A 14,483-nucleotide genomic window follows, 5' to 3' on the forward strand; every position below is an offset into this window, starting at 1 on the left:
TTGATTCTAATAGGACATAGACGGTCATTAAAAAACTGAAGCGAGGGTGGGTATGCTGTGTATGTGGCTGTTTCTTTTTACTCCCTGTTAGATAAAGCTCAAATATCTTTATAAATATGTAACTTGCGTAGGTTATTTCGAGAATAACTGCTAGAAAAAAACTTTTTAATTCTTTAAGTTCTCAAACCCAACATTTGTCTTTTTTAATTTACATGTTTTTCTCGTAAGCTTCCGTCAAATCAAAAGTTGACATTTTGTAACTAAGGAGCCGCCATGTTGACTTGCTGAAATAGGTAAATATGCGAATAATGCAAACGAATAGAAAATAAAACAATCCTACCTAAAAAATCAGTTTTAATACAATATCATACGAATTCCGATGGTTCACGTAACAGAAACCTTTCAAGTTTAGCGGTTTCATTTGTATGACGTCATGTTTTGAAATGACTTAAATGCGCCAAAAAGATTAATAGACTTTCGCGGAATTTTATTTAATTTTTATTTTTTGATTTCTCCGAGCTCTTGTGCATTACTTCTTTTTATTATGCATACGAATAAGAATAAAAGTTATTTTGTCTTTTTTAATTGCACTTGTTAAAACAATAAAATCGGCAAAGGATCTGCAAATAGGTTCCAATACATGTAGATTTACGTGGGAAGTATATTGTAACAGCCATTATTATGCATATCTCCGAGTCTGCGCTAAGTATATTTTATCGAGAATTTTATCACAGTGTTGTTTACAAAGTTAAAGAAGCACGTCATATTAGAATTTGTAATAATATATATACACATCACATATATATATACATCACATATATTCCCAAAGAGAACCAATCATTATTAAAACAGTACCAAGATTTTCTTATATAAATTCATATGTACCATTTAATTTACCACTGGTTTGTTTTTATCTTATTAATATTTTTGTTTGCTGTTTCAGATTATAGAAGACAATTTATCATTTTCTTGCAAATGTACAAGTCAGGAGCCTGTAATTCAGTGGTTGTCGTTTGTTTATGTGTTACATATTTGTTTTTCGTTCATTTTTTTACATAAATAAGGCCGTTAGTTTTCTCGTTTGAATTGTTTTAAATTGTCTAATCGGGGCCTCTTATAGCTGACTATGCGGTATGGGTTTTGCTCATTGTTATAGGCCGTACGGTGACCTATAGTTGTTAATGTTTGTTTCATTTTGGTCTTTTGTGGATAGCTGTCTCATTGGCAATCATACCACATCTTCTTTTTTATATTGTTTGTTTTTTTTGTTTTTTATGATGGTATAAAATCCATACCTAGAAGTTAACTAGGTCAACACCACCTGATAGCTAACAATTCTATTGAGTATGAGAGATGTCTGTCAAATGGTCTCAGAGCAGTTGATTACACAAGGTTTCATTGTCACGACGCTAAACAAAATGTAATTTTATCCTCAATTCAATGGTCACCTTCACTTGTTAAGGTCAGTTTTCTCTGGACTTGGGGATGACCTTCACATACAGGTTTCACTGTACATACCTGACTAAGCTCTCCAGTTTTATTGTAGAACTAATAACAACTTTAAGTTTGCCACCAGGAGACAACCCAAGGTCAATCTCTGAGCCTGCTGGGTCTGTAGTAGTTAATTCTGCAACAACCTAAAAAGTAACATCGGAGACTAAATATGATGACTTTTACAACATTCATCTATTGACTATTACAACATTCATTTATTGTGTTTATTTCTTGTGTGTTGTCATTCATATTTCAGAAAATTGTGGTGAAAACCTTTAAAATAGTTAGTTGGACAATTGCTCAATTAGATATAAAATAATACATTGGTATTGGTGTATGTTTATTCTATATTGCCTAGATGTATAGGGGGAGGGTTGAGATATCAGAAAACATGTTTGATCCGCTGCATTTGAGTGCCTGTCCCATGTCAGGAGTCGCAGGTCTTTGTTCGTCTTGTAAGTTTTTCAAAATTTTTAGGTCATTTAAATGTTTTGCAGTTTAGTGTGAGGTCAATTTTCACTGATCTCTTAATGCAGCTAGTACCAAATACATGACTAAGTCCAACTACCTGTCAATTTCAGAAAATTTAAAAGAAATCAAAATCCTGTGGCCATGCATATCCATGTGTATTAACATCCAACAAAATATAAAAGTTGTACCTCCAAAACTGTAGGGGGATAAAGCTGGACAAACAATGTATCTGGACAGATGGATGGACAAAGAACTAGTAACCGATGTACAGGGGTAAATTAATATGCCCCTTGAGATTTTGTCATGGGGCATTACAAAATTTCTCAAAGATATGAAAAGGTAATAGACAAGATTCAAAGAAAGAAGCTATGATATTTAAATCCTACCCAAAAGTTAATTCTTCCCTGATCTTCACTGGATACCAGCTGGAAGGACATACCAAATCCAGATTCTGAAAATATAATTATCAAAATCAATTATATTTAGATATAGTATTTATATGACTCAGTCATTGTTTAAGGTGATGTTGAAAATAAATATACAGAATATGCAAATACTGGTACTTCTGCAAACTATTTTATCATCTTCAAAATATACAAAATATAAGAACAAGATGCCTCTGCTTGCTAATTTGAAAGAGTACTTATTCAAACCATATGACATTTTGTGTTCTTAGGAACTTAACATTTTTTTTTGGCATGTTGAGTGAGCAAATCAACTTTAAAAAGTTCATTGCAAACCAAATTGAACTTTTCCAGTCATCACCTCTTGGTCAAAGGACTTTAAACTTTTGTCAGTATTATTGTCCCATTGAATAAATACAAAAGTTTAAATACCTTTAACAAGAGGAGATGACTCTGTGGAAAAGTTTCATTTGGTTTGCAATAAATTTTCCTCAACGAATTGATTATCTCTTTTAAAAAGTCAATGTGTGTTTCCTATGATTTCAGTTCATTATTGGTCAAAATCCAATGGTCACTAATGCCGAGTTCACACGTAATTCGAATTCAATTCGCATTTAACTAATTCGAATTAGTTTAATTCGCATTCGAAATGTTAACGTCCTAACGTCAATTTTAATTTGAATTGGTATGCATGTCAATTCGCTTTACTGTCCTAACGACATTAACTTTTAATTCGGATTAACAAAAAAATATTTCTAATGCGAATTAGTTAATTCAAATTAGCCAATTCTAATCAAATCGAAATTAAAAAACAAGAGTGTGTGAACGCGATTAGCGAATTCGATTCGCATTCGATTCGAATTCGTTTCGAATTAAAGATACGTGTGAACGAGGCATTAAAATGCACTTGCTTTTCTCTGTATTTATGATTAAAATGTCAGGAAAATGGAGATATTAAGTTTGGCTACAAATTTTCTACAAATCATTAGAGAGATGGGTTCTATCACCAAATCTCTTGCAATTCCTTATTTCTCAAATGATAATTTCTCCGCAACCCCCATGTTTTAAATTAGAAAGTTTAACAGTCTCCAGTGGAGAAATACCTTATCACACTTGAAACAGCGGTTTAATCTATATATAATATAAAAGTACTTTTTACATAGTTTATGAATACCATTTAAGATGTTAAAAGTTAACATCAAATGTCAATTATATATACTAGCAAATCTTGAACTGAAATAGCAGCAACAAAAACCAAATTGAATGTAAATAATAAAATCTAATGCCATGGAAACTCACATAAACAAAATGTTTAGCTTAAGGGGGCTCGCGGGTCTCAATCGAATTTTTTATTTTATATAGAATATCGCTATATTTTTCTATAAATGAACCTCATCTTATACTTAATAGAAAAATAAAATAAAAAAATGGGGTCACCGTTCATTTACGCTCACAATCTGCCTTCGAAAGAAGCATACATTTTTGTAAAGGTACCTTTTTTCTGTTGAACTAATAGGAGTAATAGAGATAATATCAAAATAAAAAAAGAACTTAATTACAGAAATCGCTTAGTTTTAGTTTAAGAACTGTTTAATTGAAATTAAAAATAAAAATATAGGTCACCGATGAGTTAAAAAAGATATTTCAATTCTAATGCAAAAAAATTGCATTTTTGTACCAAAGGGAGATAATTTGGAGCGTTTTCAATGTTCTAGCAAAATTTATCTGGGCCAACATGAATTGTTTTTTTTTTAATTATTTTTGTACCATATGATAAAGTAACAACTACTTAAGGTTATAAATAAAATTTGAAATGAAAAATAAATGCTTATTTTTTTCTGAAATTTTTATACCCTCGAGCCTCCTTAAACAGTTAGCAAGCTAACAAATTTTTTAGCATATGAGCCTTAAGTCTAGCATATATAATACTATAATCTTTGGGTTTATTATCATTGTTTATCAAGTATTAATTTTCATGGATTTAGGAAAACCAGTATTTTTTGTGGATATTTGATTTTCTGGTTTTGAAAATCTCTGCAAACACAGCCTATAGAAAATGTGTAATTCATTGAACATTTGAATTCGTGATTCACTAGTACCCACAAAAACCACGAAAATTGGTATCAAACAAATAATGATGAATAAGCAGTAATCTAGAAACTTTTTTTGAAGCAGACACACATTACTAGCATAAATTTCACACACTCTATTAAATAGCTGATTTTCATTTACCAGCTCTGTTCTTCTTTTCATCTATGATAACAGAATATAGTACATGTACATGTAAAAAATGCGGCAATTTTGCGCCTGTCCCAAGTCGGGAGCCTCTAGCCTTTGTTAGTCTTGTATGATTTTAATTTTAGTTTCTTGTGTATAAATTCAGAGTTTAGTATGACGTCCATTATCACTGAACTAGTATACATATTGTTTAGGGGCCAGCTGAAGGACACCTCCGGGTTCGGGAGTTTCTTGCTGCATTGAAGACCCATTGGTGGCCTTCAGCTGTTGTCTGCTCTATGGTCGGGTTGTTGTCTCTTTGACACATTCCCCATTTCCATTCTCAGTTTTATGCTATTCTTGTCTTCATCACAGACTAAGGATAACTCCTAATAAACTGCTCACACAGAGATAAAAGTGTCCTCTACAATTATCCATTAACAAACATTACAGAAAGTAAACAAACCTCTCACAAGAGTGCGCACGCTGAAATGTCTCGCCTTCTATACTAATCATTGATATTATGTTGATAGTCCTAAGTATAAAGCTAAGCTTTATTACAACTGTCACATAAACTTAACATTAACCAAGATAACTAAACAAAGACCAATGAACCTTGAAAAAGAGGTCCAGGTCAGATAAACCATGCCAGGCAGACAGGTACAGCTAACAATGCTTCTATACAACATATATAGTTGACACATTACTTATAGTTTAAGAAAAATAGACCAAAACACAAAAACTTAACACTGTGCAATGAACCGTGAAAATGAGGTCACGGTTAAATAAAACCTGCTCGACTGACATAAAGATCATAAAATATTTCCATAAACCAAATATAGCTGACCTATGGCATATAGCATTAGATAAATTGACCAAAACTCAAAAACTTAACTTTGACCACTGAACCATGAAAATGAGGTCAAGGTCACATGACATCTGCCCGCTAGACATGTACACTTAACAATCATTCCATACAACAAATATAGTAGACCTATTGCATATGGTATGAGAAAAACAGACCAAAACACAAAAATTTAACTATAACCACTGAACCATGAAAATGAGGTCAAGGTCAGATGACACCTGCCAGTTGGACATTTACACCTTACAGTCCTTCCATACACCGAATATACTAGCCCTATTGGTTATAATGTCTGAGATATGGACTTGACCATCAAAACTTATCCTTGTTCACTGATCCATGAAATGAGGTCGAGGTCAAGTGAAAACTGTCTGACAGACATGAGGACCTTGCAAGGTACGCACATATCAAATATAGTTATCCTATTACTTATAATAAGAGAGAATTCAACATTACAAAAAATTTGAACTTTTTTTTCAAGTGGTCACTGAACCATGAAAATGAGGTCAAGGACATTGGACATGTGACTGACGGACACTTCGTAACATGAAGCATCTATATACAAAGTATGAAGCATCCAGGTCTTCCACCTTCTAAAATATAAAGCTTTTAAGAAGTGAGCTAACGCCGCCGCTGTAGCCGCCGCCGGATTACTATCCCTATGTCGAGCTTTCTGCAACAAAAGTTGCAGGCTCGACAAAAATTAAATGTTCTTGCCAAATGTACTCTTTAATCCACACCCCTCTCTTGCAGGATCAATTTTGGAAAATAAAACCGTGGACTATACAAGCCTGAATTCCATGACTTAAAATTGGGTAAAGCAAAAAAATCGTCAAATTAATGAAGCACTACTTTTGTTGTTGCTTTTTTGAAATAAGAATAGACTTTGCTTTCTGGGAAAAGAATTTCGACCCTTTTGAAATAATTGGCAGAATCTTTAAGATGTTTACAAATCAGATAATCAATCAAAAGATGTTCACATATCAGAAAAAGAAGTTTATGGGAAAACGACAGAGAGAATTTCCAAGATTATTCAAACTTACCCTCTTTGGAATCTGATTCCTGTTGGGAATTTCTAAAAATAAAAATAAAAAGATTGTAAATATGTAAAATTATTCTTTTCAAGAGATAAAACTTAACTTGCTGTAGCCTGTTTCTATATATCAATTATGGCAGACTTTTATCCAGAATGTCTCTAAGGATTATTATTTTGGATTCATGATGCTCCAAGCTTAAATCTGAGTCCTGACTTTATTAGTCTTAAATTGTATTTTTAACATTTTCAGGAGGGGTGTGTTCATCCTAACACCCTTACCCCCCTGACTACACATGAGCACAGGAATTATGCTGTTAAATTTTAAAATGTGATTCTAAGTTGACCAATCAAACTAAATGAAATGCTTTTTTCCCTGCTATTGGCAACCTTTTCAATTCTTTGATGTTTTTCCCCTGCTATTGGCGAATTTTCAATTCTTTGATGGTTTTTTTTAAGGAATGACTGTGATATTTTTCTATCTATGAAGAAATAACATAAAAAATGTGGTGCACACTGAATAACCTGCGGGTTATTTTGAAGTGTGCACCACATTTTTTATGTTATTTCAAATAGATAGAAAAAATATTACAGTTATTTCTTATAATTTCATTCCCAATTCAAATTTAAAACTGAAGTAAACCATGAAAAAACGTCGATGATATCACAGTCACATGACTAAATTATGTCTATGAGCGGATAAACAAAACAATGTCAGCCAATCAGAAGATGCTTTACATCCCAAATTAAATTATATAAGCTTATCGATTCAAATCTTCAGGCATCAAGCAAAATAACCAGTTGTTATAAGAAACTATTTAATCCTGCTTTACATTATCTGTAAACACATGACAATTAGGCAATACATTTAATTGATTTTTTTTACTTACTCATCTACATAAGTTGTAACAGGATTTATTGTTGTCACCGGACTGATATGGTTATCTGAATCTGATATACCAGCTGTAAAATAAAAAGGGAAATAACTATGTCAGAGACAAGGGAGATAATTCATAATAATTGTTGTCACTGGACTGATATGGTTATCTGAATCTGATATACCAGCTGTAAAATACTGGGAAATAACTTAGTCAAAGACAAGGGAGATAATTCATAGTAATTGTTGTCACTGGACTGATATGGATATCTGAATCTGATATACCAGCTGTAAAATAAAAAGGGAAATAACTATGTCAGAGACAAGGGAGATAATTCATAATAATTGTTGTCACTGGACTGATATGGTTATCTGAATCTGATATACCAGCTGTAAAATACTGGGAAATAACTTAGTCAAAGACAAGGGAGATAATTCATAGTAATTGTTGTCACTGGACTGATATGGATATCTGAATCACATATACCAGCTGTAAAATAAAAGGGAAATAACTTTGTCAGAGACAAGGGAGATAATTCTTAGTAACATGAATCAAAAATAAAAGGGAAAAAATATATTGCTATCACTAGATATATTTGGTTCTCTAAATCTTGTATACCTGCTACATTGTTTTCGATTAAAGAAATAGCTTCTCTCAAAACAAGGAAGATAACTCATAAATCATACTTTTCATAGACAATGGACTGATGTGAATTGTTGGAATCAGCAATAACTAATACAAATACCAGGGGATCACAAATAAAACATTTCCTCGAAGTTTGACAAATTGACTGCAATTAGATGCAAATATGAAATGAAGATAAAATAAATGTTTTGTTTCTGCAGTATACAAACAAAAAGATTAATACTATGTACCTGTATTATAAGTTGGAAATCGTAGAAGATGTTCTGTTTTATCAAATTCTACAGATCTGTGCAGGGATGGAGGTTCTCTTAAATCCCAGGCACATATAGAACCATCAACCTGATAAAATAAAAAGTGTAACTTTGTTATGTTTTGTAATAATAGATAATTATCTAGCACAGGTATCAAAATCCTTCAGAACAAACCCACAGCAAATGTACTTACCAAATAAAAGCAAAAAACAAGAATGTGTCCCCAGTGCATGGGTGCCCCACTTGCAATATCATTTTCTCTGTTCAGTGGACCATGAAATTGGGATAAAAACTCTAATTTGGCATTAAAATTAGAAAGATCATATAATAGGGAACATGTGAACTTAGTTTCAAGTTGACTGGACTTCAACTTCATCAAAAACTACCTTGACCAAAAACTTTAACCCTGTTGAAGACCGTACTTTGACCTATAAAGGGTTGAAGACCGTACTTTGACCTATAAAGGTTTATTTCAACAAATTGCGACTTGGATGAAGAGTTGTCTCCATTGGCACACTTACCACATATATTTTTTTTTTTTTTTTTTATCTAATTACCAAATAGGTTCTGTCCTTTCACAATATCAATAGACCTCAAATAATAAGTTTGAAGATTATAATTCATTTCTTCAAATTGCTCCACTACTGGAAATTTGTATTCAATATTATGCTAGTATTTTAAAAAGTATTTTAGTATTAGGAAATTACAGTGTGAAGAAATTATTATTTATTTCATTATCATAGCAAGAGAAAACTAGAATTTTAAAATCAATGCAATTTTTTTTATTTCTTTCATTTTCTGTATTCTTTCCTATTTGAGGCCATTTTTCTCTAGTGTTTATAAATTTTGCCCATTATTACAGTCCGCCAAAAGTTAAGCACCACCGAAATATAACTGGCAATATGTTTTTAACTATTGCGAAAAACATATTAATGTTTGGTGTTATGAATTACCTTCAACATACACTAAGAAAATCAATTACGACCAAAAAGATTGAACTCCGATAAAGCAGTCAAGCAACCTCTTATCAAATGTCATCTGCGCGTTTACAAATACACAGTTTCTCCAGGAGGTCGTGTAAGTGTTCGTACATTGGTCAGTCGACTTCTCAGAGGCAACTGAAGAGCAAGTCTTGGTGTATAGAGACCTGTACTTACAGGAAGGCACTCCACCGTCAGGTTTTAATGGGATAATGACTATCTATGCTTGAACATAAGAAGCTGACAAAACACTCATTGTTCAGATGGTAGTCAGTTTCTTTTACTGCCAGTAGACGCCAAAATACGAATTTCGCGGGGAAACAAAACGGCCTATGACCAAAAACAATGTTTGCACAAGGACTGCATTCAGTGCTGGTGGTGTTCCAGTACGGGGTTGCTTCTTATACCGTTATAAGCTGGGTATGCATGTTCTGTAGGGTAGCATAAACGGACAGACAAACAGAGATTTGTAGCCTTAAAACATTTTAGTCCCTCATCTTAATAATCCCCCACTTGCGTCTACATTGCCAAGACTCTTGTACATGGACGACAACGCTAGAACACACAGAGCAAGGATTTTAACCAAGTCCAAAGAGCAAAAAGCCATTTTCACTATTTTTAAGCCTTCCATGTCCCCATACATAAACCCTATCAAACATGTCTGAGATACCATTGGCGGAAATCTCAATCACAGAGATCCACCTTCACAATATTTTGTCGATTTAAAAGTGGTATTTGTTGTTTAATGCAACAGATTTCCTAAACTAAAGCTTGAAGGCTTATTCCGAGAATGAAACGTCGTGTTTTGAAACTCTACCAGAAGTGAGGTTGTTATGCATGCTGTTGACTCAAATGTTGTCATTAAAATTGCCAAACATACCAAAGCTTATGTGTAGAAAGTTTTAATAATATTGGGTGATCATTTTTTGTAGAAAAATAAAATCAAAGTGAAACTTAAATTCTGTTTCTGAATTCAGTAATTTACACTATTTCTGTGAATGGAAAACCTACATGCATAGAACCTTCATAAGTGACTAAAATTACATTTCTGGTTTGTTTATGGTATACATTAGCAAAATAGCTATATGATTGTTTTATTTTTTTCGTGGAATAATTGATTTTTTAAATTTGAAAAAAAATCTGTGCAATAAAAACAGGTGGTGCTTAACTTTTGGCGGACTGTATAATTCTTTATATCTGAGCACTCTACCGTTCTATATTCTTTACTTTTTTGGCCTAATTTTCTCTATTTTATAATTGATCCTTGTTTTGAAAATTCCAATAGGGAACATACTTTATATGTATCGAAATGTCTCAAAAACTGGTTTATTGTTACAAGACTATAATTAATCGCCAATTATTCTCGATTCTGTTAACCCCATCCAGACCCTCTACTGTAGTGTGAAACAAACAGGTGCTTGTCATTGGTAGCAATCAATTGTGGATCAAACATGTCTACCTTGTAATTATTTTGTCTTTTTTGTGTGTTATAAATTAATTTATGAAATTCTGAATTTACAACAAAAAAATGGAGGGTCTGTGTGCTTGTTTATGAGATATATCATCCATTGAAATTTTGGCAAGAAATGATTCTCCCTAGATTTTTCATTTTTTTTTATTGACCACTTTTTTCAAAAACTATGAAAAAATAACAAGGGTTTGATAATATTTTCAAGTATTGCTTGTTCATTTGTTGTTCAACTATATGTAATAAAATTATGAAAATAAAAGTAGGGGTTAGTAGGCAAAGTTTTTAATGGCTAATGGATACAAGAGTGCACACGCTGAAATGTCTCGCCTTCTATACTAATCATTGATATTATGTTGATAGTCCTAAGTATAAAGCTAAGCTTTATTACAACTGTCACATAAACTTAACATTAACCAAGATAACTAAACAAAGACCAATGAACCTTGAAAAAGAGGTCCAGGTCAGATGAACCATGCCAGGCAGACAGGTACAGCTAACAATGCTTCTATACAACATATATAGTTGACACATTACTTATAGTTTAAGAAAAATAGACCAAAACACAAAAACTTAACACTGTGCAATGAACCATGAAAATGAGGTCACGGTTAAATAAAACCTGCTCGACAGACATAAAGATCATAAAATATTTCCATACACCAAATATAGTTGACCTATGGCATATAGCATTACATAAAAAGACCAAAACTCAAAAACTTAACTTTGACCACTGAACCATGAAAATGAGGTCAAGGTCACATGACATCTGCCCGCTAGACATGTACACTTAACAATCATTCCATACAACAAATATAGTAGACCTATTGCATATGGTATGAGAAAAAAGACCAAAACACAAAAATTTAACTATAACCACTGAACCATGAAAATGAGGTGAAGGTCAGATGACACCTGCCAGTTGGACATGTACACCTTACAGCCCTTCCATACACCGAATATACTAGCCCTATTGCTTATAGTATCTGAGATATGGACTTGACCACCAAAACTTAACCTTGTTCACTGATCCATGAAATGAGGTCGAGGTCAAGTGAAAACTGTCTGACAGACATGAGGACCTTGCAAGGTACGCACATATCAAATATAGTTATCCTATTACTTATAATAAGAGAGAATTCAACATTACAAAAAATTTGAACTTTTTTTTCAAGTGGTCACTGAACCATGAAAATGAGGTCAAGGACATTGGACATGTGACTGACGGAAACTTCGTAACATGAAGCATCTATATACAAAGTATGAAGCATCCAGGTCTTCCACCTTCTAAAATATAAAGCTTTTAAGAAGTGAGCTAACGCCGCCGCCGTAGCAGCCGCCGGATCACTATCCCTATGTCGAGCTTTCTGCAACAAAAACCAGAGGATTCTGAAAATTGGGCAAAAATTATAAAACATAAGTAACAAACATCCCATCTTCGACAATGCAAACATCCTTAAGATTCAAATTGAGAAAGGAATAGGGAATGTGTCAAAGAGACAACAACCCGACCATAGAACAGACAACAGCAGAAGGTCACCAATAGGTCTTCAATGCAGGGAGAAACTCCCGCATCCAGAGGCGTCCTTCAGCTCGCCCCTAAATAAATATATATACTAGTACATAGTATAATGGATGTCATACTAAATAAACTACAAATTATACACAAGAAACTAAAATTAACCAGATGCTCCGCAGGGCGCAGCTATATACGACTGCAGAGCTTGAACCCTGAACAGTTGGGGCAAGTATGGACACAACATTTAAGCTGGATTCAGCTCTAAATTTGGATTGTTAATTAAATGGTTGACACAGTATAGGTTTCTGACACAGAATGAATGTGGTCCAATGAACTTAAAATATTTTTTTTGCCTTTGAGCAATTCACTATGCTGTTGAATATTAATCCTCTCAAAAAAATGTTTGAAGAAATTTTCTTTTTATTTATGAAATCTGAAATGAGAAAAATTTAACCCCCCCCCCCCCCCCCCATTTTTTTTCACATCCCCCTTTCCCTTTTTCCAAAACTGATCTCAATTCCAATTCCTAATGGAGTTTGCAACAATAACTACTCATTTAAATACATAATACATCATAAAATATTAAAATGTAAAATAAAGTGCTTGTTATCACTGAATGGTAAAGATTGTTTTAATTTATCAGTTGGTAGTAAAAGTGAATATACATTGTATATTGTATAAAACAATGATTTAAGTTGATTCAACTACTATTCTGGACAAAGAAAGATAACTCCAATTGAAAATTTCTTGCTATTGCACAATATTGTGCAATTAGGTATTTCTTGCTATTGCACAATACTGTGCAATTGAAAATATTTGCTATTGCACAATACTGTGCAATTGAAGATTTCTTGCTATTGCACAATACTGTGCAATTGAAAATTGCTTGCTATTGCACAATATTGTGCAATTGAAGATTTCTTGCTATTGCTGAATACTTAATATAATAATTTTGGATCCTGATTTGAACCAACTTGAAAACTGGGCCCATAATCAAAAATCTAATACCCCAGTCCCACTAGGCCACGATCGCACTACGATCTGTGAAAAAAATGCAAATTTTGATGATCGTAGTACGATCGTGTAGATCGCAGTAAGGTCGTATCACAGTCGTGGTGAGGTCTTCAAGATCGTGATGAGCGTGGCCAACTTTGAACATGTTCAAAACAATCGTGGTGCGGTCGTGGCCAAATCAGATCGTAGTAGAAGCGTAGTGAGAGCGCATTAAGATGGTAGTAAGATCGCAAAGGTCGCTGTACCATCGTAGTGAGAGCGTAGCAAAAGCGTGATTCTATTCGGAGAAACTGCGCTACGATCTTATTGCGACGTTATTACGACCTCACTACGATCATCACGTTCTCTCCACGACCAAACTACGCTTCCACTACGACTATACCACGCTGTTCACGACCATAGAACGATTCTAGCACGCCCTTGCCGTCCTCATCACGCTCTTCTCACGACCTGACTACGTTCATACTGCGACCATTATTCTCATTGTCATTTTCCCATAAAATATATTAATTATCTGCAGGTTTTGTTTGTCTGTATGTAATTGGGACTTCTTGTCCATTTTCTCTAACGGCTCAACCATGCTTCTTGTTTTCATATAGATTAGACCGTTGGTTTTCCCGTTTGAATGGTTTTACACTAGTAATTTTTGGGGCCTTTTTTATCTTGCTGTTCGGTGTAAGCCAAGGCTCCGTGTTGAAGGCCGATTATTACTTGGATTGAGAGTTGTCTCATTGGCACCGTCATGCCACATCTTCCTATATATATCTATTGACACATCTGTTTCATATCTGCTATCGTTCACTAAAATATCGTCATTTCAGCTTTATGGACCAGCAATAGGTTGTAATTTAGGTCGGATTGGTCGGTCCGACATCTCTACTTGATCAAGATTCGTTACTATCAGAGCTCCATCTGCCTCTACATCAACCCTAACACCACGCCCACGTGTTCTAGTAGATTTTGGTGGCTTGATTGTTTTTTTTTTTTTTTCGAGAAATCTACGTATTAATTAGAAATAGAACTGAAGGAATGATACTGTATTGATATGGAACCCGATGTTGACGTTATTGCTGAGAGCGTAGTAAGATCGTCGTTTGAACGTAGTGTAATCATGGTAAGAACGTGCTATAATCGCAGCAGAAGCGTGGTAAGGTCGTGTTGCAATCGGATAACTCGTGGTAAGGTCGTTGTGAGAACGTGATGAGCGTAGAAAGATCTTGATAAGCGTAGTAAGGTCGCAGAAT

The 14,483-nt window shown here is 33.8% G+C and overlaps 1 protein-coding gene across 9 annotated transcripts in view; it reads right to left on the minus strand.

Moving 5' to 3' along the window:
• LOC143062632 (cytoplasmic dynein 2 intermediate chain 1-like) overlaps positions 1 to 14,483 on the minus strand; it is a 72,768-nt gene that overhangs the window by 11,716 nt on the left and 46,569 nt on the right. For all 9 annotated transcript variants that reach the window (XM_076234309.1, XM_076234313.1, XM_076234310.1 and 6 more), the window contains 5 exons: positions 8,238 to 8,346; positions 7,375 to 7,447; positions 6,495 to 6,526; positions 2,352 to 2,416; positions 1,519 to 1,637 (listed from right to left, as the gene is read on the minus strand). In XM_076234309.1, the coding sequence (XP_076090424.1) occupies positions 1,519 to 1,637; positions 2,352 to 2,416; positions 6,495 to 6,526; positions 7,375 to 7,447; positions 8,238 to 8,346 (398 nt within the window). The remainder of the gene's footprint in view (positions 1 to 1,518; positions 1,638 to 2,351; positions 2,417 to 6,494; positions 6,527 to 7,374; positions 7,448 to 8,237; positions 8,347 to 14,483) is intronic.

The sequence above is a fragment of the Mytilus galloprovincialis genome, chromosome 2, assembly GCF_965363235.1.
Source record: "Mytilus galloprovincialis chromosome 2, xbMytGall1.hap1.1, whole genome shotgun sequence".
Lineage (NCBI taxonomy): Eukaryota > Metazoa > Mollusca > Bivalvia > Mytilida > Mytilidae > Mytilus > Mytilus galloprovincialis.